This window comes from Leptinotarsa decemlineata, unplaced genomic scaffold, assembly GCF_025532065.1.
Source record: "Leptinotarsa decemlineata unplaced genomic scaffold, Ldec_3_MD MMD2_tig00001393_RagTag_RagTag, whole genome shotgun sequence".
NCBI classification, from domain to species: Eukaryota; Metazoa; Arthropoda; class Insecta; order Coleoptera; family Chrysomelidae; genus Leptinotarsa; species Leptinotarsa decemlineata.
In genome coordinates, this window is record NW_027412562.1 from 4,196,460 (window position 1) to 4,223,523 (window position 27,064).

Here is a 27,064-nt window from a genome sequence, read left to right on the forward strand (position 1 = left end):
GATTCATAAAAAAGTAGTGTCCCAACAGTTCCGAACAATTTTCATGCATTCCACGGCCGTTCTGTCATAATAAGAAGTTATCCCACTTTGCTGAGTTTAAAACTCGTTGGGTCGGAACTACTTCATCAACCTGATACGATTTTGCAGCATATCCAGATTCAAAGACCCAGTTGAATTGTCTTCTGAAAATATTGTTCCTACATATAGTATAACTCACCTTGATAGACAATAACTCTTTCCTAGAGTGGGTTAAAGGGCACGACAGGAGTAAAGGTAATCGCATTGCCGACTATTTAGCCAAGAAAGCGGATGGACTAAGAATTTTAGGACCCAGTGACACCTACGGCCTGATGACTTCGATAATTGTGGAACTAGCCAAACTTAACACCCATGCTCAATCCGTAAAGAGATGGGATGGAATCAAAGGATGCGGTCTTGTCAGGATCATCCTGGGCGACCCTGGGAAGCTAGCGCCGAAGAAATATCTGGCGATGACCTGGAAAAACCTACGCTTAACATTAGGATTTCTGACTGGCTACTGTCAACTAAGGAAAAACCTCCATATTATGGGGTTAGTGGGCGCACCTCTATGCAGGATGTATGAACAGGAAGATGGAATTTTCAGGCATATCCAATGCGAATGTCCGTAGTTATCGTCAATAAGAGAATGTGTGTTCGGCGAGTCTTGGCCTACACCTGCCGATATAAAGGAGATGTCTCCTAGTGACCTGTCCACCTTCCTGGAAAGGACAGGATGGGCGATGACTTAGAAAGACAACTCCTCGGGAGGATGTACAATGGATCACATGTGACCTAAGTGCTGTGGACTCACCCTCCCCACTCTACAGATACAGATAGTATAACTCCTGCAATGACCCCAGAAAAATTCCGAAATGAATGAAATACATGTTCATTATCAGAAAGTCGAAGGCAAATAAATTGAAAGGTGTACGAGGGTTGTCTGAAAAGTTTAAAACCTGACAAAGATTTCTTTTTCTGCAAATGTGGCCGTTTTCCCGCAAGTTCTGCCTTCAGCTTGTCAAGTAATGGTTCTTCCTTTTTTGGAAGATCGATTGAAATAACTACATGACTATCCTAAAAAATAGTCGCCATCACCTTCCTAGGCGAAAAAACAGTTTTTGCTATTTTTGAAGCCGGTTACCCCTTTATAGTCCACTGTTTGGACTGTTTGTTTTTGTTTCGGGCGTATTATGGTATATCCAAGTTTCATCTACAGTAATAAATCGGCGTCAAAACTCGGATGTATTGCGCTTAAACCGCGCCAACAGAGCGTTGGAAATGTTTATTCGAATACGTTTCTGGTCTAACGTGAACAAGCGCGGCACCCAACGCGCGGATAGCTTTCTCATGCCTAAATGTTGATTCAATATGTGACAAACACGATATTTCGACATATTCATAACCTCTGCTCGCTTCAATTCGGCGGTTATCTATCACCATTTGGTGAACTTTGGGGATTTTTTCGTCGGTAGTTGCAGTTTTTGGACGTCTCGTACGTTCACCGTCTCCCAAGCTCTTACGATCACCTTTAAATTCAGCAGCCCAAAATTTCACTGTGATAAATGATGGTGCAGAGTCCCCTTACACATAATTCAACTCATCTTCGATTTGCGTAGACGTATTGTCTTTCAAAAACAAATATTCAGTGATAGCACTAGCTTTTATTTACGAGTACTGCTATCTTCATGTTGAGATGGAAAACTTTTCATACCACCCTCGTATATTTCTTTGGGAGAGATTAGTTTTTTAGAAAAAATCTTCTTGGCTTTCTACTTCTCTATCATTAAACAAAAACCTTCAATTCACTAATTCATTTTTGCTGTTATAGGTTAGGTTAAGTTAGATCCAAAGTGAGGAGGGTCTATTCGACCCTCCACCGCAACCCGCAAGGGTTTATTGTGGCTCACACCTATTCACACTCGACCAAATAAACCCAGCTTCTTAACGAAGCCGATTAGTTTGTATGGTGAGTGGTCTTTCAGGTCAGATGGTAAGAGTACGGCTCTGCCGAACTCTAAAAACCTGGTTCGGTCCCCAGCGGGGCAGGCACAAAGTATGTGCTCTGCTGTTTCATCATCATCATCATCGAGTCTCTACATATGATGATTCAAATGACAGTGACCTGTAAGAAGGCCTGTTAGACATCGTGGTTCACCTCTACTGTAGTCCAACAACTGTTTGGTATCAAGATCCTAAAGATGAATAAACGCCTTGGAGTGAGCCAATCCTGGAAGATTGTGCCAGAATGACAGGTTCTGGTCCGATGAAGCTGCTTGCATACCCCTCCTTTGCAAGGGAGTCAGCATCCTCATTGCCTTCCAGGCCAGTATGGCCAGGAATCCAGACCAGAGACAATCTGTCAAGTCTTCCGATCGAGGACAGTCATTTTTGGCAATTTGCTACCAATTTAGATGTTGTTCGGTAGGAGCCAAGAGCTTCCAACGCTTGACTGTCCGAGAATATCTATATTGACTCATGTATGAGATTGGATTCTTCCAATCTCTCTGCACACAATTCAGTACCATATATTTCCGTTTGAAATACAGTTGCAGAGGTTCCTAGGCAGGTTGATATCTCTGGGCTGGTTCTGCGACTGAAAGCACCTGCTCCGGAACCTGAAGGTCTTTTTGATCCATCTGTGAACCAACAACTGTCTGCTCCTAATATTTCCTTCTCCCTGAGGATCCAGTTCTCTCTACTCGGGAGCAGTACCTTATAAGGCAGTTCGTAGTTAACAGTTGTAGGTCATTTCCAGAATGCTGTGACTTCCAGTGCTATAAGCGTATTTTTTTTACCTTTTCTTCTTCGCTATCATGCTCATGCACGATTCAATAGTTCTTGTTTTTTAGGAAAAACGTATGGTGGTCTTCGTCGAATCCACCGTAATGGATGACACAAACCTAGACCAGTACAAATCCTTCACCAAAATCAAAGACTCCTTGATGACTTTTCGGGACGGCAAGGACGATTTAACCGACAAAATAGACTTTATAATCTGCCTGGGAGGTGACGGAACCCTGCTATACGCCAGTCAACTTTTCCAACAATCCGTACCGCCTGTGATGGCTTTCCATTTGGGTTCTCTGGGCTTCTTGACGCCGTTCCAGTTCGACAATTTCCAGGACCAAGTGAATAACGTTTTGGAAGGTGAGTGTCGATGATAATGATGATCAAGAATGTTACCGTTTAATTGGCTTGACAAATTTTGCCGGAAAAGTCACCACCAAAATAGAAATTTTGTCGAGTTATTAGTGAATTCGAATAAGATCAAACAAAGTTAGCTCAATTTCAATATTGACTCAAAGATCTGTAACAATGATAAGATTATATATCCGATGAGTTTTTTGACTCCCCGCATTGTTTTTTGAGTTTTCTTGTCTTTTCATTCATTCAGCCAACAAACTCAATTTAATTTATTTGTATATTCAAGTAATGTTATTCCACTTAATTCATTTAGATTCAGATATGGCTTATCGCTGTTAAAGCTTTCTATATCCTCTATTGTCTATGATTGTCTTGGATACACATATCTTCCTCCGTTTTGTTATATTTCTTGCTATTTCTCTCAACTTTTCAACTCAACAGGTCTTCTTTCACCTCTTTTAACCAGCTTGATCTAGGTCTTCCTCTTCTTTTGCTCCCTGCTGGTTTTCAATTCGTCATCATTCTCATTTCATTATCTTTTTTCATTCTCCATTTGTGTCCCTGCCATCTGGCTCTTCGTTTCTTGATTTCTAAGACTATATCTTCTTCACCTTTCTTAGTCATTGACATTGTTTCTGCTGCGTACATTATTGATGGTCTTCATTTCAGTGTTACTTGAGATTTCCTTATTTTTCAGTAGTTTCCTATTTGCCATTTCCATACTTCCATCTTTTGTTATTGTGACCCTAAGATATTTAAATATCTCCACCTCTTCGGAAGAGTGCTCCCCAATCTTGTTTTTTGTCTGTCCTTTCCCAACTGTTTTCTGTTTGTTTATCACCAGGTCCAATTTGTTTTCTTTTGTACTTACTTCTTTCAACATATTTTTCATTGTCTCTTCTCTTTGCAAGAATCATTAAGTCATCTGCCTAGCCTATTAATTGTCCACTCCTGTTCTTATTGTTCTATATTCTATTGTCTCCTTGTCTTGCCCCTTTATTTATCTTTCGTTTGCTCTAGTTCCCTCAAATGGAACTTTGAAGGGGACAAAAAGGAAAATGATGAATAAATAAGTATTTTTTGAGAAAAATGAAATTCAACTTAATTTTTTAACAGAGTAGTAAATAGTTCGACATTAGGGAGATGTAAAAAGTGTGATTGAAAGAAAATAATTGAAATTCTAACTTTTTCATTCAGAAACTCTTGTATTGAGTACTAACTTACTTAACTTAATATTCTCTTCAAATTTTGTTTGAATTGTTCACGGTTCATGCTCGAAATTTTCCAGCTAACATATTTTTTTGTAGAATTTTATCCCCGTATAATGTGGATTGTCTTGTCCCATTGACAATCTTGAGAAGGGTTGATTTATTTTGGTTTTATATTGAACGTTTGGATCGTATGTACCCTTCATTGCTGTGGGATAACAGTTTTCATTCATAATCTGCTGATCCAGTCTGGAAAAAATGTGTTTATTGGTGTCAAAAATGTAGTCAAGTAGCTATGGAGCAAAATCAAGCTCTATTTATAACATTTTGCTAAATACGTCACAATAAAAACTCAACAAAATAATAGATAGGTAGTTGAGAAATACCTCTCTCTCTCTCCAGATTTATTGGACGTTGCTTCCCAGTCGGGTGCATTTGTCCATCCTCCTCCTATAAAAATTGACAGGAGCTTCGTCGGTGGGAGCAGCGGTGTTGCTCGAAGCAATGCTGCCACCCCTTGTCGAACTTTTTCAATTATAAAAACACTTGAAAATTTTTATAAAGTCGCCTGTTCGGGAGGCTTTCTGACTTTTCACACATATCTTTCGTATAATTGGTACAATCCTATTCCCACGTGGACATCTGGTCCACCCCGGCCTTTAACCGGCGTGAATGGGGGTAGGTGTTATATAAATCCACTTGAGCACTTCCACGTGGACATCCGGTCCACCCCTATCTCCAACTGGCGTGGATGAGAGTGCCATTTCTTATAAAAACACTTACATGAAAAATTATTTTAATGGTGGCACGTTCTATGGCGGCGGATAATCACAACACAAACTGATTTCCATCTCCAACAATGGCGTCCGTGTACCTTCTTTGTGGACGGTCGTTATCGGCACGGCCTTCCATCACCATATCAGAGACGAAACTCGTTGAGAAATACCTAATTCGGAATCAGAGGATTTAGAATAAATATTTGAAACTTGCAATGAGTATTTTCCAATGATCGTGAATAAAATCTTATACTAGAATTTAAGTGTAACGTGTGAATTATTAATATTTTGGGAAAGTAATACAAATCATTAAATTATGAAACAACAACAAAAATTAATTGGCGCTCCGGGGCGACTTGATTGATTCCAGTGGCGCATTTGCTTTTTCAGCTGCAGGAAAACCCAGAATAACCTGCAGCACCACATCTCATCTTGTCCCATTGATCTCCCAATGTCCTCTCTTTCATAAAACAAAATGTAGGGTGTCTCCAGAGGTTCCAATGAATTCAAGACATCGCCAGAACACTTAGTGACACGATTATCGTCAAACTTAAACCAGTCCGTTTTGACCAATGCGTAATAATGACGATATTCAATCACAGTGAACAATGACTGTATGAAGATTATAATAGTGGATTATAATAGTGGATTATAATAGTGGTCATCTATTTCGAACCTTCGTTAAGAGTTTGGTGCTTCCGTCACAGGTTGAGTCATGTTTGAAGATCATCAGTATTATTATCAGATTAACTGGTGCCTCAGCTATACTTGTTTTCTTGTAATAGTTAGTTTGGTGCATTTTTGGCAATGCAGTCGATCATCAATCGTTAAAAGTTTCATTTTCAGTTGATTCAACAATAAGCTTTGCACGGACTAGTTTTGCTACTTTTTGCTACCTCTTGAACATTTACTACAAAGTAAACAACTGAGGATTTTTCCAGTAAAAGATTCACAAACACAAGATGAGATAGACTGTAAGGAATCATTCAATCCAGAGCGGTTGATTCTGCTATTTTTTTGGTCACGAAGAATACTCAACAAGAATCCCAAGAATTCGGAACAATCCACTTGTCTTAACGAGTATCTAGTGGACTTCAAAGACTCCAGGAAATCGGTTGGTGGGAAAGATGATATATACTTACGAAACTACATGAACAATTGTTTGAGTTTGGTGAATAAGTAGGAAACATTATCGTTCTCATTCATCGATAAAACCTCGTTCTTGAAATTCTTCGTCATGAACAACACTTGTAAAACGCTATCATAATGTAGCAAGTGTTTCCTAAATCATCTAATCCAATTTCCTTTGCAAGATTTTGAGGACAACTGTCTACTGATTCGTAAGGAAGAACATGTTTCACAGAATCTGCATCAGAACCATTTCTCAAGCTGCAATCGATCCTTCCAAGTGATGAAGGTTTTCGTAGAGGGATCGATTCGGCTTTTGCTTCATGAAGCTCTTCCACTGAAAGGGAACCAGAACCACGAGGACTGCAACTCATATTTGGGGGGCAAGAATGACCTAAGTCTATTAACCGCACTGAAAAAGAAGAAGGTGGATCAACCACTTGCGGATTAACAATCTTGATAGGAGACTGATGAATATATACATATCTCGGCTTGTTTCGAAGAGAGGAAAATTATGTGAAGGAGGAATAGTTCCAAGGACCGAAGCAAAATCACCACTTCGAATTGCAATACTAATTCTTTCAATCAAAAATGAGGAAGAAAGGTAATCTTTCGTTGCTTGGCCTATTCTCCTTCCGAGTTCATGAACGAATAACAGAGACTCTGGATCATAAATACCAAAAGTTTCTCCCGCTACTGGCCGGAACAGATAGTTGTTACCAGGATTTTGGTATTTTTTTCGTTTCAATTTTTCGCTAGCCAATGCTGCGGTTCCAGCAGACTTCGAACTTTCGGCTAGACGGGAAGCCGCGATCGTGTCAACGCAAGTGAAGTCCCATACCACTGATTTACCATATTTTCATGGTATCAGAGACATTCCATTTCGTCTTTTACCATCATCTCGACTGGTACCTAGAATTTATTATCATTATTTTTCCATTAGCGCTAAGTACACACAAAAAACGTTATTACCTATTGTAATGGTTCCCTTACTATTAGTTTCCAGTTTGCATTTCCATAATGATCAAGGTCTCTGTGATAAAGCTACAGAGTCATTTCATGCTTGGATGGACTGATATGAATTATTGGTTTCAGGTCACGCCGCATTAACTTTGAGGAGTCGTCTGAGGTGTATAGTAATGAAGAAGACCGACACGGGCAAGTCGTGCGACAAGTCGAAAATCGCTGACGTTCCTACGAATGTATTGGTTCTTAATGAAGTCGTTATCGATAGAGGACCGTCTCCATATTTATCGAATATAGGTTGGTATTTGAAATCTGTTTACGATATTCATTTTTTTGGTTTGGAGAAATTATGTGTATATTTTCTCTCTCATTGAATCAATGTGAAGCAATTCAAATCGATTGTATCATGTTTTTACTTAGATCTCTTCTCAAGTTGACTGTTATTGAAAATCTGTTCCAAAAATTCAGCCGAGAGAGAAAGTTCTTTGGTAAAGTTGGTAACAGGTTCTGTCACACCCCAGTTCCTTTAAAGAACAGCATATGAATATGTCCTTAGAACTGTTGATAAATGATATTTATTGAAGATGGAAACCAACAATGATGTTATAATGTCGAAATTATGTTATGAATTTGCCTAAATGTAACCTAGAAATGTTTGTCTTGTTTATTGAACATGAAGAATTATGTACAGTAGAACTTCGGCTTCCTATCAATGGGTGGCGTCTTGTGTATAATTTATTAGTATGGTATTCTATTATTTTCATGTTCTGAGATTGTGGAAATATTTTTCTCGTCCTTTTTGTGAGAAGAAATCTGTGGAAATATACTAGGAGTAAAGTTTTTAGGTGATCTCACATGGGATTTCCACAAAGACAGTGGGATGACAGATGAAACTAGAGCCTCAAACCAAAGCAGTCGTGAGCCAACTATATAGTGCTGTTTTGACTTGCCATAAACATCATCAGTGATGTTAGGGTGAACTATGAATGCATTGCAACTAATGAGTGATACATAACACTAATTTCTCAACTATTGAGACCACTATCCATCTTCCGACGGTGTTCATTAACTCTCAGTGGGAAAGGCTGTCCTATATAACGTCAAACACTCGTTGAAGTTAATCCCCTCGGAATTGATCCCCTAGGAATCGATCCCCTAGCTAGATCAATTTACAATATTAATGGAATTTTCATCATTCCCTACAAAATACGCAAAAGTTACCTGCCTAACGCTTTATCTTGCGAAACCTGTGATCAACTTTTGAAGTTGGAAGACGCGTTTTCAGCCGCAGTGCTCAGATGCAATGGTTGATTCCTAGTGTTAGGCCTCCATGTGACGCAAATTCTGCCCTAATACAGAATGGGCCAATATAGAGCTTCCTTCCATTTACCTCTTAGGGTGATAATGCATTATCTCAAGTTGTATCAAATTCTTTCTATATTTGGTTGCTCCTCTACACAACCAAATCCGTCCAATTAGTTCCAGATCTGACTGTGGGTATCTCGAATTACAATAATATGCCAGTTTTAAATGGATACTCTATTGTTCTCCTTCATATACAGAGATATGTATTTGTTTGCTGAAAATGAAAGTTCCAAAAACAAAACGAACTTTGGCTCCACTATCCTAGGTTAGGTTAGGTTAGGTTCAAAGTGAGTGGGTCTATTCGACCCTCCTCCGCAACCCGCAGGGGTTTATTGTGGGTCACTCCTATTCACACTCGACCAAATAAACCCAGCTTCTTAACGAAGGCGATTAGTTTGTATGGTAGGTGGTCTTTAAGGTCAGATAGTAAGAGTACGGCTCTACCGAACTCTAAAAACCTGATTCGGTCCCCAACCAGCGGGGCAGGCACATAGACGACACACACTGTCTTCCGACAGTCCGAGTCTCTTGCATATGACGATTCAAATGACAGTGACCTGTAAGAAGGCCTGTTAGACATCGTAGTTCATCCCTAGTGTAGTCCAACAACTGTTTGGTATCAAGCTTGGAAGAATCCTGAAGGATTGTGCCGAGAAGTCCATAAATCTTCTTGCCATCCAGGTGTTCAATCTTTGTTTGGCAAAGCCTAAAGCGATGCCAATGACAGGTTCTGGTCCGATGAAGCTGCTTGCAGCATCCTCCTTTGCAAAGGAGTCAGCAGCCTTATTGCTTTCCAGGCCAGAATGGCTAGGAATCCAGACCAGGGACAATCTGTTATGTTTTCATATCGAGGAGATTCGTTTTTGGCTATTACCTACTAATTTAGACGTTGCTCGGTAGGAGCCAAAAGCTTCCAACGCCTATTGACTTGTGTATGAGGTTGGATGTTTCCAATCTCTTCCCACACAATTCAATAGCGTAAATTTCCACTTGAAATACAGTCGCATAGGCTCCTAGGGAGGTTGATATCTCTGTCCTGGGTCTCCGAGTGAAAACACCTGCACTGGTATCGGAAGGTGTTTTTGATCCATCTGTGAACCAACAACTATCTGCTCTCAACATTTCCTTCTCCCGCAGGATCCAGTCCTCTCTACTTTCTCTACTCTCCACTCCTCTCTACTTTCTCTACTCTCTACTTTATAAGGCAGTTTGTAGTTGACAGTTGGAGACATAGTGTCAGAGGCCATTTCCAGAATGCTGTGACTTCCAGGGTGAATAAACGCTTATGGCCGCTGACGGTGTGGTACTGATGGGACCACTGATGGCCAGACAAGCCTGTCTCTGTAAGTCAGAGAGCTTCGCCTGTCTATCGTAAATTAACAGATAAACTGGTGAACAACGAATTCTTTTCCTGCCGATTACCTTCTTTAGTTCATTCAGGATGGAGCATAGTTCCCCTACCCGATGATTACCGTCCAGCACCCCTTCCTGACTGGAGTATTTGTTGAAAACGCTATTCACCCGTTAACGGAGGACTCTCTTGAGTGTCGAGGCCTTCTATATCGGGGGGCGGTCGTCTACAGCATAATCTATAGCTTTCCTTTCCAACCAATTATCCTGAGTTTCCGTGTTCTTTCCTTTCGAAACTTGGAATCAATTTATATCCCTGTTCTACCCGTTGATTGGCGGAGACGGTGAAAATGGTGAAAGACAGTGAAAGTGGGACTAATTTCGATGTTTACGTTTTGTTTCATTTCGCAGACTTCGAATGAAATATTATCTTTTATGTGATTAAGGATGCATTTTTAATTTATCTGAAATAACTCTAATGTGGCAGTTTGTCCTAAAAGGACAAACTTGAGTAAGTAGAGCCGGTGACATCTCCATTTACGACGACGCCATCTATAGGACAATCTAAGAATATCAAATATAAACGAGGTTTGCAAAGGCAGTCTGTTGGAAAGCCAGGCTTTGACATCAACCGCTGACGAGATTAGTCACTGCAGCTTTCACTGGAAGGCAACCTGTTGAAACTAGAACCCAAAAACAAAGCATTCGTGTCCAACATGAGACGGCGTTATTACGACCTGCCACGGTTCTCATTTATGGTGCTAGGCAGAACCACGAATGGCCTCTTCGTGAGGGGAGTTGTTATCGCCTTTTTTTCATTCAGGCTTGTCCTTAGTGATAGTCGACTCCAACAACCTAGCGTCACTGATGGGAGGTCAAAACAGTGCTGCCTGGTGTTAGATCACGAATGCTTTGTCTTTGGACACTAGTTTTGATTAAATCATTAGTTTGAGAATTCCTTGGGTACACTTGACCAAAACAAAGAAATGATGATTTATCCAGTTCTGTATTTTCAGATCTCTACCTGGATGGCAAACACATTACCTCTGTCCAAGGAGATGGCCTCATTGTGAGTACTCCAACTGGCAGTACCGCATACGCGGTCGCGGCCGGAGCTTCTATGATTCATCCCAGTGTCCCTGCCATTATGGTGACTCCCATCTGTCCTCATTCTTTGAGTTTCCGGCCTATCGTCGTGCCAGCTGGTGTCGAACTGAAGGTGAGTTGACTGACTGTTGCACAAATTTTTATTTCTCTATTGAATTTCAGATAATAAGAAAACAGATTTAATAGAGGGGAAGAATTCAATTCTTTTTGGTCATTCAGTAACTTCTTGGAATTCCTGAATTTAATAATTTCCAACCACTCCAAGAGATTGAGTTTCGAACCTTTCTCTTCCATATGTAATGTGTCATGCCCCTCTGCCAGAAGATGGTTTACAAATGTTGAATTGGTCTTCACAATCAAGAATCTCGTCATATGTTCTTTTATTCTTTAGAAAAGGTTGTTCCCGTTTGGCCAATATGAAGTTTCGGGCAAGAACCACAAGTTAACTTGTATACTTCTGATCTATCCAACACTAAATATTTATCTTGACTGTTCAATAAATTTATTCTGTAAGCGACGTCAAAGTCTTTCTTTTTTAAAAAACGAACGATATCATCGGTGGGTTCATTATTTTCATTTGTTCAGTTATCTATTCATTACACATTCAGATTAGATTTATATGTGTAGTCTATTGAAAGATCTGACTTCAGTTTTTGTTACAGATATCAGTTTCCCCAGATAGTAGAAATACCTCTTGGGTATCTTTCGATGGAAGGAATCGACAAGAACTGGCGCATGGAGACAGGTATACACCTTATTCCTATATCTTGAACTTCAGTTGAACTTTCTCTTCTTTGTCTAATTACTTTGCTTCATATATCTAGTGTTGTTTCATTTAATGATGGAAAATGAAATTCTGAACATATTCACTAAATGCTTTTTTGAAATTAAATAAGAATTTTATTGAAGAATGTAAACTTTCAAAGGTTAAGATAAATATGAACGAATGAATCTTTATTGAATAGGAAACTTATCTTGATATACATACAATTGAAAAAGAAAAAAAATCAATAACAAAAGAAGATATTATTAACATGTATATAGATCCGTAAACATAATGATAATATTGGATCAAATATTAGAGATTAGATCTAATATGCATAATAACAATAATTATTTTCACATCCCTTATGTGATTAGGTAGTTCACTGTATTTTTGCAAACCCTTGTTTGTATGTATATAGTAGGGAGGGTGAGTGTAAGCCCACGCACTTAGGCCACATGTGACCCATTGTACATCCTCCCGAGGAGTTGTCCTCCTAAGTCATCGTCCATCCTTTCCTTTCCAGGAAGGGGACACGTCACTAGGAAACATCTGCTTCATTTCGGCAAGTGTAGGCCAAGACTCGCCAAACACACACTCTCTTTGGCAACCTTGAGGTATCTCACGGCGGCCTTGCCTTCATTAAATGCCTTTGTATTACATCACGAGGTGATCTGCTATGTCCAGCCTCATTCCGAGCGGTAGATTGGGGTGGACATTTCTGTTCATCCCCAGCCACCGCCTTAAATTGAGGTGAGCACTTTTGACCAGCCTCGGGATTGCTTTTGTTGGGTCTGTTTGTTTGTTTCACATATGTGTGTTCCCACGAGTAGCAAGGGAAGAGTTGGTCACGTTTGCCCAGAGCATTACCAGAGGAAGGCTGATTACAATGAGGTTTCGCCCGGTTCCCCAAGGGGATCGTTCGTAACCGCTTATCACCCAGCGGCCATTCAGCTATCTGCACGATTCCTTACACCTTAGCTTGGGTAGGCTGGTCCACGGTGGCATTTTTCGAAAAGGCTTTCAGGGAGTTTTAGTTCCACCCTATTTATTTCTGCCACTAACTAGGAGCCCGGCGATCCCGTCTGTAAGGCCACATATTGGCTTACCGGACAGGGTCCCCAGTCCCTTGGCCGTTCCCCTATCTGCTGCCTGGGGACGCGCCCGATAGGTAGCCCAACCCACGGGTTTGCTAACCCTTATTTAATTATTTCATTAACTTAGTAAGATTTCATTTAGAAAGATGAAAGTCATAGATGTCAAGTATAATCATAATAATAATGACACTGATAATCATTTTAATGAGTCCAATATGAAAATAATATTTTTATATCCGTTACAGCTTAAGATTATACGCATTCCTCTATTCTGCAATTTCTGTAGACTTGAAATTTTGTTAGCATCAAAGAAATATAATATACTCCCATTGAAATCAAAGTGAGGTTGAATAAGTGTATTATAAACCGTTAATCTGGAATATAAAGATAGCTCAGATGAGACTCTAGTAAAGAAATATATCTTTTTCGAAATTTTTCTGTGAATATAATTGAAATGGGCATTGAAAGAAAGAGTATTAGTTAACTAGCATGAAAACCCAAATACTTAATCTCGTTTGCAAATGTGATGTTTTCACCATTTATTGAAATCATTGCTTTAGTTTCATTTATATTAAGTTAAAGTTTATTGTTATTAAGATATGAATTAATTGTTGTTAGTAAGTTGTTAGTAAGTTTCTTGAAAAGACATAGCTGTTAAGCACATATTCGATTTATATAGATTCCTGTATATACAGAAGGCAACTCTTCTTTGAAGTCTTTCACATAATAATCATAAGTATTGCTCACATCGAAAGTTACATACTTGAAGAAATCTAATTTTGGCATTTAAAATTATGCCTTTTATCTCTTTATACATATTTGAGGTTAGTGTGAATATGTATGGACACACATTTCATTTTCGGAGCCAAAAATAAACTGCAATTCTTCAGAGACAATGGAAATTAGTATTCTCAATGAGTTATCTGAAGAGATTGAAGATAGTTCTGCACTAAGTAAATTTGAAGTGACTTGAAGAAAATTTCACATAAAATAATGCTGCTACACACAAATTAGTGAGACATACTAGCGAGACTGATATTTGACATGAACTACTTAGAGAGTAGGCCAGGATTCATTAGAGAAAGGTTTCTGTCAGCTCCCTGCATATACATATATCAATGTGTGAACTACTCCAGAAAAAACGAGTTACTGCTTGAAGATACCTCATCATGTCATGAATATCCAACGTGTAATGGAAATTTATTAAAGGTGCCTATACACAAAACCTCCAAATTTAAAGAATCACCACTATATAATGCAATCAGCCTTTACAATGCTCTGGCGTCTGCTATTACGCAAACTAAACAGACAAGTTATTCTACAGGAGCAGTAAAAAACTCTTACTAGACAAATGTTACTACAGTTGCGAAGAATTCCTGAATGATTTTAACAGTTAAATGTCTGTAAACTGTGGATTTGATAAGTATATGTCTGATATATAATTATTTTACTGTTAACCAGGAGAGTCAAGACCAAAAAAGCACGCCAAGTTCGATCAAATATAGATTACCGTGACGTAGTGCATCAGGAGTTTTTGTCACATGGTTGTACGGTCAATAATGAGTATTATCTTGAAGTTATGCACCGCTTGCGAGAAACAATAGAAAACTTCCGATATTGTGGAAAAAAAATTCATTGCTTTTGCAACACTATAATGCAGCTGCTCACTCGTTATTGCTTGTTCGTAATTTTTCGGACAAAAACAACACCGTAATCATGCGTCAGCCACCGGATTCACCAGATTTCGCCCCTGCGACTTTTTACTGTTCCCAAAATTGAAGAGACCCATGATTGGACGGTGTTTTTTGTGACTATTGAGGATATAAAAACCGAATTGCTAAGAAAATTCAAGGACATACCAAAGAGTGCATATCGGTGCTTCGTGGATTGGAAAAAACGCTGCGAGTACTTTGAAGGGGACAAAAGAGAAGTTGATGAATAAATGATTACTTTTCGGGAAAAATGAAAATTCACCTTATTTACTGAACAGGCAGCGTATTTATCTGTCAGACTTTTTTTGTAGTGCATACATTGTTTGTATTTTTTCTCCCCCTCCAAATCTTTACTACGAAGCCAATTATACATACTGTTTTATAGAAAAATGAATTGTTAACGTTTTTTTTTTCCACCATTCATCTCGAAAAGGAGCCTAACCAACCTTTTTTTCTTCATTCCAGTTTGAGAGTGACCACTTCAGTTTACCCCGTACCTAGCATTTGTGCCCAGGATCAGATAACGGACTGGTTTGATTCCTTGGCCGAATGTTTGCACTGGAATGTAAGGAAGAAGCAGAAACATCTCGACGAACTGACAGATCTTACCCATTCGAGCTCATACGACACATTGGACTCCTTGGATAGGGATCTATTGGAAAAGGAGGAGAAGTCATAGTTGTTGCCTTCATAATGTTCGGTTGTTGTTAACCACTCTCTTTTAGAGACTTTTTTTTGTATTTATATTCATTCGCTTCAAAGTTACCTTTTGTATAAAACACTTTTTTTTTAATTCAGGAAGTCGTTTAAGAACCCCCAGCATTTTATCAATGAAGTATTTTATACTATACTTACATACATTAAGTTGTATACTAATTCAATCGCAATATAGTTTTTTCTGAGACAAACGTCGTATATTCAGGATAAATTCTTGAAATATTTTGTTTTTGTTGAGAGTTGAAATTTTATGAAAAAAATATATTTTTGTACATTTAGGTTGAGGTAGGCAATTTTTAGATTTTTAAGGTTAGGAGTAGTTGATTATGCCGACTCTAAACTTTTGTGTAATGAACGGGCACATTTTTTATGTTGTAGAGGACCAGTCTCTGTGCCAACGCAATTTTCATTAAATAATTTAAAGCTCTGATATTTTTTATCATTTTCCTGATAATGGACAAAATTCATGATGGAATTTACACAATTTCGAGAAAGGTGAAGCATCCCCTACGTACTCTATGTTTGGAGAGATAATGGTTAAATTATAAACATTGTCCAAACTGATGAATTGGTAGGAAAAGGCCGGCAGAATGGCCACCACATCCACCCGACCTCAATTCGACAGTTTTTTTTTTCAGGGAGCATTTGAAATAGTGTTCCATTTCCTCATTTGGGTTTTTGATGTTTCCCAATCTGAAAAATGAATCTGATTGTTCCAAACAATTGATAGATCACGAATATAATCATTGTTATAGATACCACTAGATACCAACAATTCTGATTGCCACGACCACCTCACAAGAAACCAAACTATTTTAATACTTTTAGAATGAAACTAAAGTTATTGGAACAAATCTGGAACGAAATTGTTACATTTCACCCACTTATATCTAGCACTGATGTATGAGGAAAACTTATCCTGTGCGATACCACCATATGATTCTAATGTTTGGAAGGAAATGTTATCATTTACAGACTCAAATGCTGTAGAGGAATCTATGAACAACCCAAAAGCTGTGCTTCTGAAACTCCATTAATAAATTCGCACAGGGTGGAGTCAGTACTGCTATTTTTTGTGAATTCATGTTAGCAATCAGATAATCCAGAAATTCAAAAGTCTTATCATTTACAACTGCTTCAAACGCCGTAGGAACTTTGTGTATATGTAGAGGTGGGAATGAACAAAGAATATAAAGCCCGTAGAAGCTTAGAAGTGGCATTTTCGTGTCACGAAAAGTTTTTAGTACTTACCCTGACCACCAGAGGGCGAGGGCAGTATTTAATGTAAGTATCAACAGAATTGGGTAGCTAACAGTCGCTAACAACCAGTTGGCCGGGTATTATCGACATTGGGATATACGCCAAAATTAAATTAAATTTGAAATCATACTGGTTTGTCAGCGACTGCTATCCAGTTCTGTTTGTAATCACATTAAATACTTACATCGCACTAGCATCACCCTCAGGTGGTCAGGGTAAGTACTAACAATTTTACGGTAGAGGAAAATACCAGTTCTGAGCTTCTGTGGGCTTTGTATTCTTTGAAGTGATTTCGGTCATTTTTCTACTAGTCACTAGATGTCGCTCATTGATATTGGAGTTTGAAGAGCACAGAATATAATTAAAAACTTTGTATTCTTTGTTGTAAGTATGGAAGGTGTTTAATGATTTTCGGTTTAGAGACATCTTTTAATGATTTCTTTCAAAAGAGAAGGATATAAGACATCAACTTTTACAACTTGAGCTTCTGCTGTGAGAGATGCGCTTATCATGTGGTGTTGTAATAGCAGTTTTTGAGGGTGTTTTTCAAACTAAGAAAATATCACTCTGATTTGTTTGGAAGTCCTTGATTCTTTGGACATATATGAAATTGCTCAAATTTTCTATAGATGGCGCCATTCAAGCAACACTAATTAAAACTCAGTAATATTCAGTAAATTATCAGATTGGTAAAATTAGCTACAAGATCAGTCCAAAGGGTAAGGGAGCAAGGCTCCATCCTGTTTGAAATTAAGATGTACCGCGTTATGATTATCTTATCTATCAATTATTAATTATCAATCACTATTCAAAGTGTGATTGATAATTTTTATCAATATAGTTGCATTTAGGATCATACTAAAATATTAAGGTAAAATATCAAGTATTCTACAGATCAATTCATGAAAATTCTAAATTCATAAATTTCCCATAGATGGCAGGACATCCTCATCACTAATTTTGCCTCAGTAACATTCAATAACTCATCTCTGTTTCAATTATAAAATTACAATTACATTTCTATGATGGGAGGGGGTATTTGTTGAATCTAGTTCATATCATTGCAAAATCAAAAGTGTAAAAGGTATATGGAATATATATAGTCGTCAAATATATACGACCAAATTAAGATCGCCGAATTCAAAGTTTGTGTGTGGCCCGCCCACCCGATGTACTGTTAACCCATCTATGCTTGCATTACTAATATTCGTTCATTATGTATGTATATCAGTAACTTTTAAGTGGCTCCATCTTTTGGATGTTTTATACACCGTTCCCCAACCCACCAGATTGAAAAAATAAAATTGTCGATAAAAGCTCAGATGTCCATCCAAAAATGAAATTGACCAACTTCGTTCACATGAACAAGAATCGTTTCCAAGTGCAGTGAGCCTCTGTGAATGGAATGAAATATTTTGCAGTTATATTTATGCATCTTGCATAAACTCACCATGTAAGTTTGTCAAATTGGAGTTTTCTCAGATGGGAGAGGGTTTGTGAATCCCTCTCTGTCCCTGCAGTACTTATAATATTTATTCATTGTCAAAGTATATCAGTCTCTTTCAAGTGACTCCATCTCTGGGATTTTTTACCAATTCAGAAAATTCAAAATCATTAAATTTTCAAATGCAAAATCTATTTTAGATTAGTACATACCTACCTTCTCCAATTGAAGTTTCTGTGTGTCACACACATCTTTCTGTCTGCATTACTTATATTATTTAGTTTGGAGGTATATTAGTAGTCTTTAAGTGGCTCCATCTCTTTGATTTTTATACGATTATTCTCGTGTTGTTCAGAATTGAAAATGCAAATAACACTAAGATTTTCACTGTGAACATCATAGAAGAAAATTTTCCTAGTTTTTTTCCCATTAACATAACCTTTTGTGCTTCATTTAATAACAATTTGTACGGTGATAGTTCGTACTGGATCTCCTGAGGATGCTAACTTTGTTAACGAAACATGCGTCGAGAGACCGTAATTTTTTTTCTGGTGTTGGGAAAGTGTTTTCAATAAAACAACTTGTATCATATGACCTTCAACCTGAGTTTAGGTATAAACTAATAAAAATTTTGAAAATTATAAAGAAAATTTTACCAACTTATTGAAAGGACACGTAACAAACTATCAAATTCCACATTAGGAAAAACATATTCAGAAGAGGTGATCAATCAGTAAATTTTCAGAATTCTCGAATCTATTCATTCCTAATCATTCCCAAAGATTGCTGATATTTCGGATCCGAGTGATTTGGAGAGTGCTCGAGAGATATTTGGGGGAGAAGAGGTAAACTAAGGTCACAGTAGAATTTTACTTTGGTAAGGTCGTGTTAAGTTTCAAATATAAGTACTGATATAATAACAAACTGGAACCTCTGGCGTAAAGTGAACCCAAAAACAAGCACTTTTCCCAATCACCAGAAATGATATTACTCTTCTCGACAAGGAGCGTTTCACCAACCAAGTTGACGTCTTCAGGTATTTAGGTGGTTAGTACTGATGTTCATTTTTTCTACCCTTGATGATTGCTTTTTTCTATTAATCTACCTGAGGTGCACATTTTTTCTGTATAAAGAAGTTACGTTTATTTTTTTAAATCTTTCGGGTTTTATTAGTCAGTAAAAAGTTACATAGGTAGTTGTGAATGAACCCCAATTGCTCTGCAAATTTTCAGGTAATCTTATGTTGGCTTTCTTTCCCCAAACTTTGAAGGAATAGAACAAACAAAAGTGAAGTAAAATAAAAGTTGATTTATTAAAATTCTAACAATATACGATTTGATGATCTCTATGTACAAAAATAAATAAATCTATGAAATTTCATGTTAACTGATTCTTACAATTACAGCTTGCATTTTAATTGGACAGTCAAGTGGTCAACACTTTACGAAACTTATACACATCGTTCAAATGCGAGTCAGAATTAACGAGGCGCCTCGAGAAGTTAACAGCCTGTCTATCTTGGTGCGACGTCTCGTTCTTGTTCTCGAAATATTTACAAATCTCCCTAACCGCGATGTGAGTATTCAGATTACTCAAGTCGTGGAGAGACCTGGCACGTTTCGTCGGGGTCACTACCTTCAGCGAAACGTCTTCAGTACTCCTGACTTTCCTCCCCATTTTACAAAGCGACTCGAAAAGGAAGAGTTTTTCTTTCACGGGCACGTAGCTTTCACTGTTTTGGCATTTCTTCAGGAGATCCTCGACGTACTTCTCTTCTACCTCTGACGGAGCATTGCGTGTTTCAGCAATTCCGGGAGGCTGGTCTATAATCTTTGTCGGAACGTTTTGGCAGTTTTTGACGCAGCTATTGCACGCTTTGTCGGCGGGTTTCTCCAAACGAATTTGCGGAACGCAGTTGTTGAAATTCCAGTCTTTTTCGTAGTTTTCTTCTCTCCTCTTCCAGCAGTCGGCTATTGTCAGGATGTCCAGGTATTTGATGGCGTCTAGAGGCGTTTGACGAATCAGTTCGATGGCTATCGTTTTGACCCACTGGTCGAAGGATCTCTCGCTGGCAGCCTGAAAAAGAAAACAGATGCGTATTAAAACTGGAATTAGTGAAAAATTCCTTTGCAAAAAATGAAAGAAAAACGTTATTTTAACACGCAGTGACTTGACAACGTTGTATTAAAGATAATTAAATTTGCCACGACTAATTGGAATTTCGATTCATCACGTGCATTTCACACAAATATTGTCAAACTAGCGACACGACTGGCAAATAAGCCTTCATTTTTTACACGCTTTATATTAGCTTCACCTGTATGTATGTATGTTTGTTTGTAACTCTCAAGCTCGGGATCTGTATTGACAAAATTATCGGCATTATGGCTCGATCTATTCGCGGGCAGATGGCGCTGTACGTAACCTTATTGATATTTCTTGATCTATTCGCGGGCAGATGGCACTGTACGTAACTATCAACTATTGCTTGACCTGTTTGCGGGCAGATGGCGCTGTACGTAACTATCAATTGTTGCTTGAGCTATTCGCGGGCAGATGCCGCTATACGTTACCTCCTTGATAGGTTGTTCAAAAGAAAATCAAAATAAAAAACATATTTTAAGAATTATAAGTGTTAGCGAAATTTTGTACTACAGATGAAATATTTAAATATTTACAATTACCCGTGATTCAGTACAGAAAAAAGTTTTGAACGAAACGGAAGATACATTTTAAAATTTAATTCGATTATTTGAAAGCAAACCAGAATATGGATTTCGACAATGAAAACTTTATCGTAAATTGTACACCTGAAAAATTCAGTTAATCAAAAAATCGAAAAATCAGAATTAAGGTGCTTGACATACATATCAAATCAAAAGATTGATTTGAAAAATAAAATTGTTCGATGAAAAAATATTTTTAGTCCATTAATATTTTGCATGAAACTTCAAATCAAAACATCAAGACTGAATTGTTTTTTGAAATTATTACTGCAGATTTTCTCTTTACTTCAAAACAAATTTTATAACTGTTCGCCCTCTGTTGGAGACTTACTGCATCTCAGTATTACTATAGAATTTGAGACCTCAAACTTTATTATGTTGTTTGAGAGGAATTTTACATTCGTGCGCCGTCTGTTAAAGATTTATAATACTAGTGACTGAAACTTAGAAAAAAATTATTTTTGACAATAAATCGGAATAAAAAGTGAAAAATAAATATAGTTTAAAAAAACTAAAAACACGCTTTTAAAGAACATCGAACAAAAAGTTAAAAATATTTTTTTAAATAAGCTTGAAACAGTAAAGAACGAAAAATACGATAATTGTTTCAAGTTTATTTGAATTTTTTTTTTAACTTTATAGTTCGATGTTCTTTAAAAGCGTGTTTTTTAGTTTTTTTAAACTATATTTTTTTCTATCATAGTGTCGCATCATTTTATGACTAATGATAATGACCTTTGATAAAATTCATTCCAACAAAACAAAAATATGTTCACAACTATCAATTAAAATTTTAAAATAGGTTAAGTACCTATTTTCCTAAACGCCATTCCAACTTTAAAAAATGATTCACTGAGTAAAACAAAGCCAGTTCAAGACTAAACTAAAAAAAATGGGTGCCTTTTGTTCTCACTGACAAATCTAGTGATGATACTATCCATGATAATAATTGAATAATTGTCACAAACATTTTTTTAATTCTAGACGCGTTTCGGAAACACCGTAGCTTAATAAGTAGTAATAAATAGTACACATTGGACTACATTTCTTATATTCAACAGTAAGTTACATGAGTGTTAGCAAAACGCATCCGAAATTGAAAAAAAAGTTTGGAAATTGTTTAATTATTATCATGGATAGTGTTATCTATAATAACGATTTCATAACTAGTGATAATAACACATGGGCTAAAAAGTTCCAGGCCTAAGAAAGAAGTTACGTCAGGTCAGCGACACATTGACATCAAGTCGTCTCTCAGCTCGCCAGACAAGATATACAGACCACCCAGCTAACCAGAGTGCACCAAATTGTTACGTTGTATCCTAAACTGTCACCCAGCTAGCTAGGCGGTGAAACAACCAATCAAAGCGTACCAAATTGTCACGTGGTGCCCTGAAACTGTCGCCCAGCTCGCCAATCAATCAGAGCGTAAGCTTCAGCATCTCAAAACATTATGTCTACCCAGGCGGGAGATTTGAATTTTCTGCGGACATAAATATTTCAAGCAGACAACCAGGCAGACCACCCAGACAACCAGAATCAGGCGCACACAACCCGCCAGCCTCTCAACGAGACAACTAATACGAGTGCATGCTTTTGCATCTCAGACCACCACTCACTCGGCTACACAGGTGTGAGATTTGAAATTTCTGTGGATTTGGGAAAACGAATACTTCAAACAGCCACGTCAGCACACCTGTACTGGCTGGGAGCCAGTACTGGCTTTGGACGAGGTTCTCAGTTGCTCTCAACTCAGATTCCGGAGTGAAGTAATGGATCCATGTTTCATCCATTGTCACATATCGACGCAAAAATTTCGGTTTGTTGTATTTAATCATGGCCAAACACTGCTCAGAATCATCAAGACGTTCCAGATTTTGGTCAACAGTGAGCTCGCGCGGCACCCACTTTGAACAGTGCTTTCTCATAGTCGAATGCTCATGCAATATAAATCCAACACGTTCTTTTGATGTCTTTACAATGTCAGCTAACTCATGCAACTTCACTTTTCGATCATTCAAAACGATTTTGTGGATTTTTTTATGTTTTCTGGTGTTACTGCCTCATTGGGACGTCCACTGCGTTCTGCATCATTTGACGTCAGTAAACCAACCTTTAATTGTTGTTTCTGATGAAGTGAAGTGATTATAACACTTTTCCCATCAAGAAACAGTGTGAAATTAAAACACGAAATTGTTTTTGATCCATTGCTCTGAAAATAACAAAAGTAGTGTCACTTTTAGCACTACAAATCACAAACTTATGAGTAGAATATCATGAAATTTCAACACCTTTTTTTTGAAGGTTGGTACTAATTGAAAAAGCGTTGAATGCAATAAAACTAGCGCCATCTATGTGTCAGCCCCGATACTTTTCAACACATGTTTTAGATGTTATCTCTAGATGAATATTCACCTTAACAAAAATGGATTCTACACAATTGCATACACAGATGACATAGTTATCTTGCAGACCGGCAAATTTGTAAACACACTGTGCGATAGAGCGCAGGATGGGCTCAAATTGATAGAAACATGGTGTAAGGAACACTCACTGTCGATCAATCCCAAGAAGACTGAGATGGTCCTTTTCACCAGGAAAAGAAGTTTAACGGGCTTAAAACCTCCCGAAATCTTCAAAAGCCAACTGAACTTCTCTGAAGAGGTGAAATACCTTGGTATTATCCTCGACAAGAAGCTAACATGGAACTCTCATCTACAGAGTAGAGCAAAAAGAGCATACGTGGCTTATGAGCAATGTCGGAGGACAGTGGGACGCGCATGGGGTCTTTCACCTCGTGTAGTCGCCTGGATCTACACTGCAATAATAAGACCTATGTTAACGTATGGAGCCATTGCATGGGGACCGAAAGTTCTACAAGCAACGGCCACCCAAAAATTATATCAAATACAGCGACTGGCTTGTTTAAACATCACAGGAGCCATGAGAACAACACCAACCGCGGCAATGGAATTAATCACGGGTCTGACCCTTCTGGATCTGTACGTTAAGGAGGTTGCGTTAATGGCCATGATACGATTGCACACGGCTGGTGTAAACCTAGAAGTAGGAATGGGTCGATTGAGGCTGGCCCTATGGCCAGCCTTGTGTTTATTAAACACAAACCCAGGTTTGTGTTTAATAAACCCTACAAAATACAAATTAAGCAGAACACAGAGTCAGATGCTACAAATGCAATACGGATTTATACAGATGGCTCAAAAACCAAAGAAGGTTCAGGATGTGGAGTGTACTCCAGATCACTAAGCCTAAGGATTAAATGGGAAATGGGAAGAAATACCAGCGTGGTCCAAACAGAACTGGCTGGTATCTCAATCGCCACAAAAGAAATAACCAAGAAAAGAATTTCTGGCAAAAACATAACAATCTGCACTGATAGCAGACAAGCACTATTAGTCTTGAACAGACACCGTGTTACTTCAGGGCTAGCACTAGAGTGCCACCAAGATTTAGCCAAAGCCTCGGTAGATAATAACATTATCCTGAGGCGGGTTAAAGGGCACGAAAGGAGTAAAGGTAATCGTATTGCCGACTCTTTAGCCAAGGAAGCGGCTGGACTAAGAATTTTAGGACCAAGTGGCACCCACGGCCTGATGACATCGACAATTGCGGAACTAGTCAAATGTAACACCCATGCTCAATCTTTAAAGAGATGGGATGAAATCAAAGGATGTAATCTTGCCAGGATCACCTTGGGCGACCCTGGGAAGCTGGCGCCGAAGAAATATCTGGCGATGACCAGGAAAAATCTACGCCTTACAGTAGGATTTCTGACTGGCCACTGTCAGCTAAGGAAACACCTACATAATATGGGGCTAGTGGACACACCTCTATGCAGGATGTGTGAACAGGAAGATGAGACTGTCAGGCATGTCCTGTGCGAGTGCCCGGAGTTATCGTCAATAAGAGAGTGTGTTCGGCGAGTCTTGGCCTACACCTGCCGATATAAAGGAGATGTCTTCCAGCGACCTGTCCACCTTCCTGGAAAGGACAGGATGGACGACGACCTAGGAGGACAACTCCTCGGGAGGATGTACAATGGGTCACATGTGGCCTAAGTGCGTGGGCTTACACTCACCCTCCCTACTCTACAGATACAGATAGATGAATATTCAGAAGAGCTAATCCCGCCAGCCTATCGTCTAGTATGTTTTTTCCCAACCTTAAACACGTAGAAAATGATCTCTCTTACGTTACATCACTTATAAGAAGGGTTACCAAAATTTACCAAAAAGAATATATATTTTGGAAGAGATTGTTGCGGCAAACTTTGATTTTTGAAACGGCACAACTATAAAAACTTTCGAGTGTCTACGTTTGCTTAAAATCGTCAACTCAAAAAGGTTAATGGTATCCGCAGAAAGTCAGTCTTTTAAGTAAATCGTTATGCTCCCTAGAATTTGAATTGCAACAGTACTCCAAAAATATTAATAGTAATTTTCTTGATAATTATTGCGACGGGTCTGTAAAGTGGCAGTGGCAGCTTCTTGATTTTTCAATTATTTCGACAAATAAGTTATATGCAAATTTTCTTCAGCATTTTTCTGTTTACGTGGCGTAGCATTCAGTGCTGAGTTTAACTCTAATGTTTCTTTTCAAAAAAAACTACCTTAACGATAATAGAAACAAGCAATCAATCATTCTGCGCCGATTGGAACTGACGTGATACCGTTTTTTTTTTCAAAAATTATTTGACTACCTATTTTTGATTTCATTGTTCAATCTGAGCATGAATTTAATTGTTTATTAATTTTTTGTAAATTGACGATTTTTATAAAAGTGTGGTCAATTAGAAACGGACATGATTCCTGGTACTCTCCCACTTGGACCGCCCCTGAGTTCCTGACCATAAATCCATTGAAAGAAAGGCAAGCCGTGGTAGACAACTTCATTTTTATTAAATTTCTAGAGTAGTCAGGTAGATAACAAATTACACTGAGTGGCACGATTCAGTGAAATTACGTGACTATTTTACCGTTTCCTTTCAAAATTTCTAAAAAGAAGTCTTAATTGCAAAATGTTCCATTTCATGGAATACTTAACAACATGAATCGTTTTTGTGATTCGTGTATGAAGACGAAAGTTTCTCCGAGAAAATGCATAGATCATTTTGTTTTGGGAAAGAAAAGTTTCGGCTTACCTCTCCATCTTCATACATGAAGATTCCCACATCTTTATGTGGGAATCTTCCGAAGCAAGTAAGAAACCAATTCATTTCGAATAAACTCTTTACAAAGATGTGTAGATCATGCAAAGGAGTAACTTTCAGACACAAACTGGAAGAAAAAACCCACTCGAAACAGCTGCTTTTATATAAACATTGCAAATATACAAAATAAAAATCCTATTCAGTTTGTACTCCAAGCGTATGAAATTGAATCAGATATAGCTCACAGGATTACTACACAATATAGTATGTGAAAGAAATGAAATGTCACTTACACGGAACACTGCCATCCTCAATGGCGGACATCCGATGTTTCGAAATGATAGACTTGCCCTATTGCCTCTACAGCACTCATCTGGATAACATTACAAGATGAATCACTCAACTCATTCACAAAATTACGACTAATATGTGACGAATGAGTTAAATGTACCCATGTCATCGATTACAGTTCGCAATGCCATTCAGTCGCACATTTGATTCAATACCAGCCACAAGAATTTTGTTTGAATTAAGGGGGCTATATTTTGGGAAAGAAAACCAAAACCTTTCTTTACGTATGGCTTTCATATACTATACTGTGTAGCAATTCTGTGGATGACATCTGATTGAATTCCATAACGGATGTATAGAGTACATACTGATTAGGAAAAAAGTTCGTTACCTAACGCGTAACAGCACCAGTTTGTCTGACTTCCCTTTTTCTCGCGCATACGTTAGCGGAAGGCAGGATCCTCCTCTCTCGTCGGACAGACGCTCAGTGTTTAGTGTGCGTTAGACATACACTGTACAGAAGTAATAGAGGGACAAAATACCTTTCAAATGATGTATCATTCGACCTCCCATGCAATTGAAAAAAATAGGGGGGGTAGTTGCTGATCGCAGGGGGGTTAAATGAAAATAGTTGTTTGGAGAGGGGTTTTTCTTCCAGTTTGTGTCTGTTCCTTCTTTGCATGATCTACACATTTTTGTAAAGTGCTTATTTTGAAATTAATTGCTTGTTCCTGTCGTTTGGAAGATTCCCACTTTTTTGTATAGAGATAAAAAAAACCAGAACCTTTCTTTCCCAAAAATTAATTTCTCCTAAAAATA

At 38.1% G+C, this 27,064-nt stretch overlaps 2 protein-coding genes across 5 annotated transcripts in view; one reads left to right on the plus strand and one right to left on the minus strand.

The window, feature by feature from the left end:
- LOC111513033 (NAD kinase) overlaps positions 1 to 15,784 on the plus strand; it is a 109,044-nt gene extending 93,260 nt beyond the window's left edge. For all 4 annotated transcript variants that reach the window (XM_074175837.1, XM_074175836.1, XM_074175839.1 and 1 more), the window contains 5 exons: positions 2,871 to 3,168; positions 7,373 to 7,540; positions 10,975 to 11,177; positions 11,728 to 11,810; positions 15,103 to 15,784. In XM_074175837.1, the coding sequence (XP_074031938.1) occupies positions 2,871 to 3,168; positions 7,373 to 7,540; positions 10,975 to 11,177; positions 11,728 to 11,810; positions 15,103 to 15,316 (966 nt within the window). In that variant the 3' untranslated portion in view covers positions 15,317 to 15,784. The remainder of the gene's footprint in view (positions 1 to 2,870; positions 3,169 to 7,372; positions 7,541 to 10,974; positions 11,178 to 11,727; positions 11,811 to 15,102) is intronic.
- Positions 15,785 to 19,351: 3,567 nt separating this feature from the next.
- Positions 19,352 to 27,064, minus strand: part of LOC141482493 (uncharacterized) — a 123,447-nt gene continuing 115,734 nt past the window's right edge. The window contains exon 3 of the mRNA XM_074175840.1: positions 19,352 to 20,134. Within this exon, the coding sequence (XP_074031941.1) occupies positions 19,484 to 20,134 (651 nt within the window). The 3' untranslated portion in view covers positions 19,352 to 19,483. The remainder of the gene's footprint in view (positions 20,135 to 27,064) is intronic.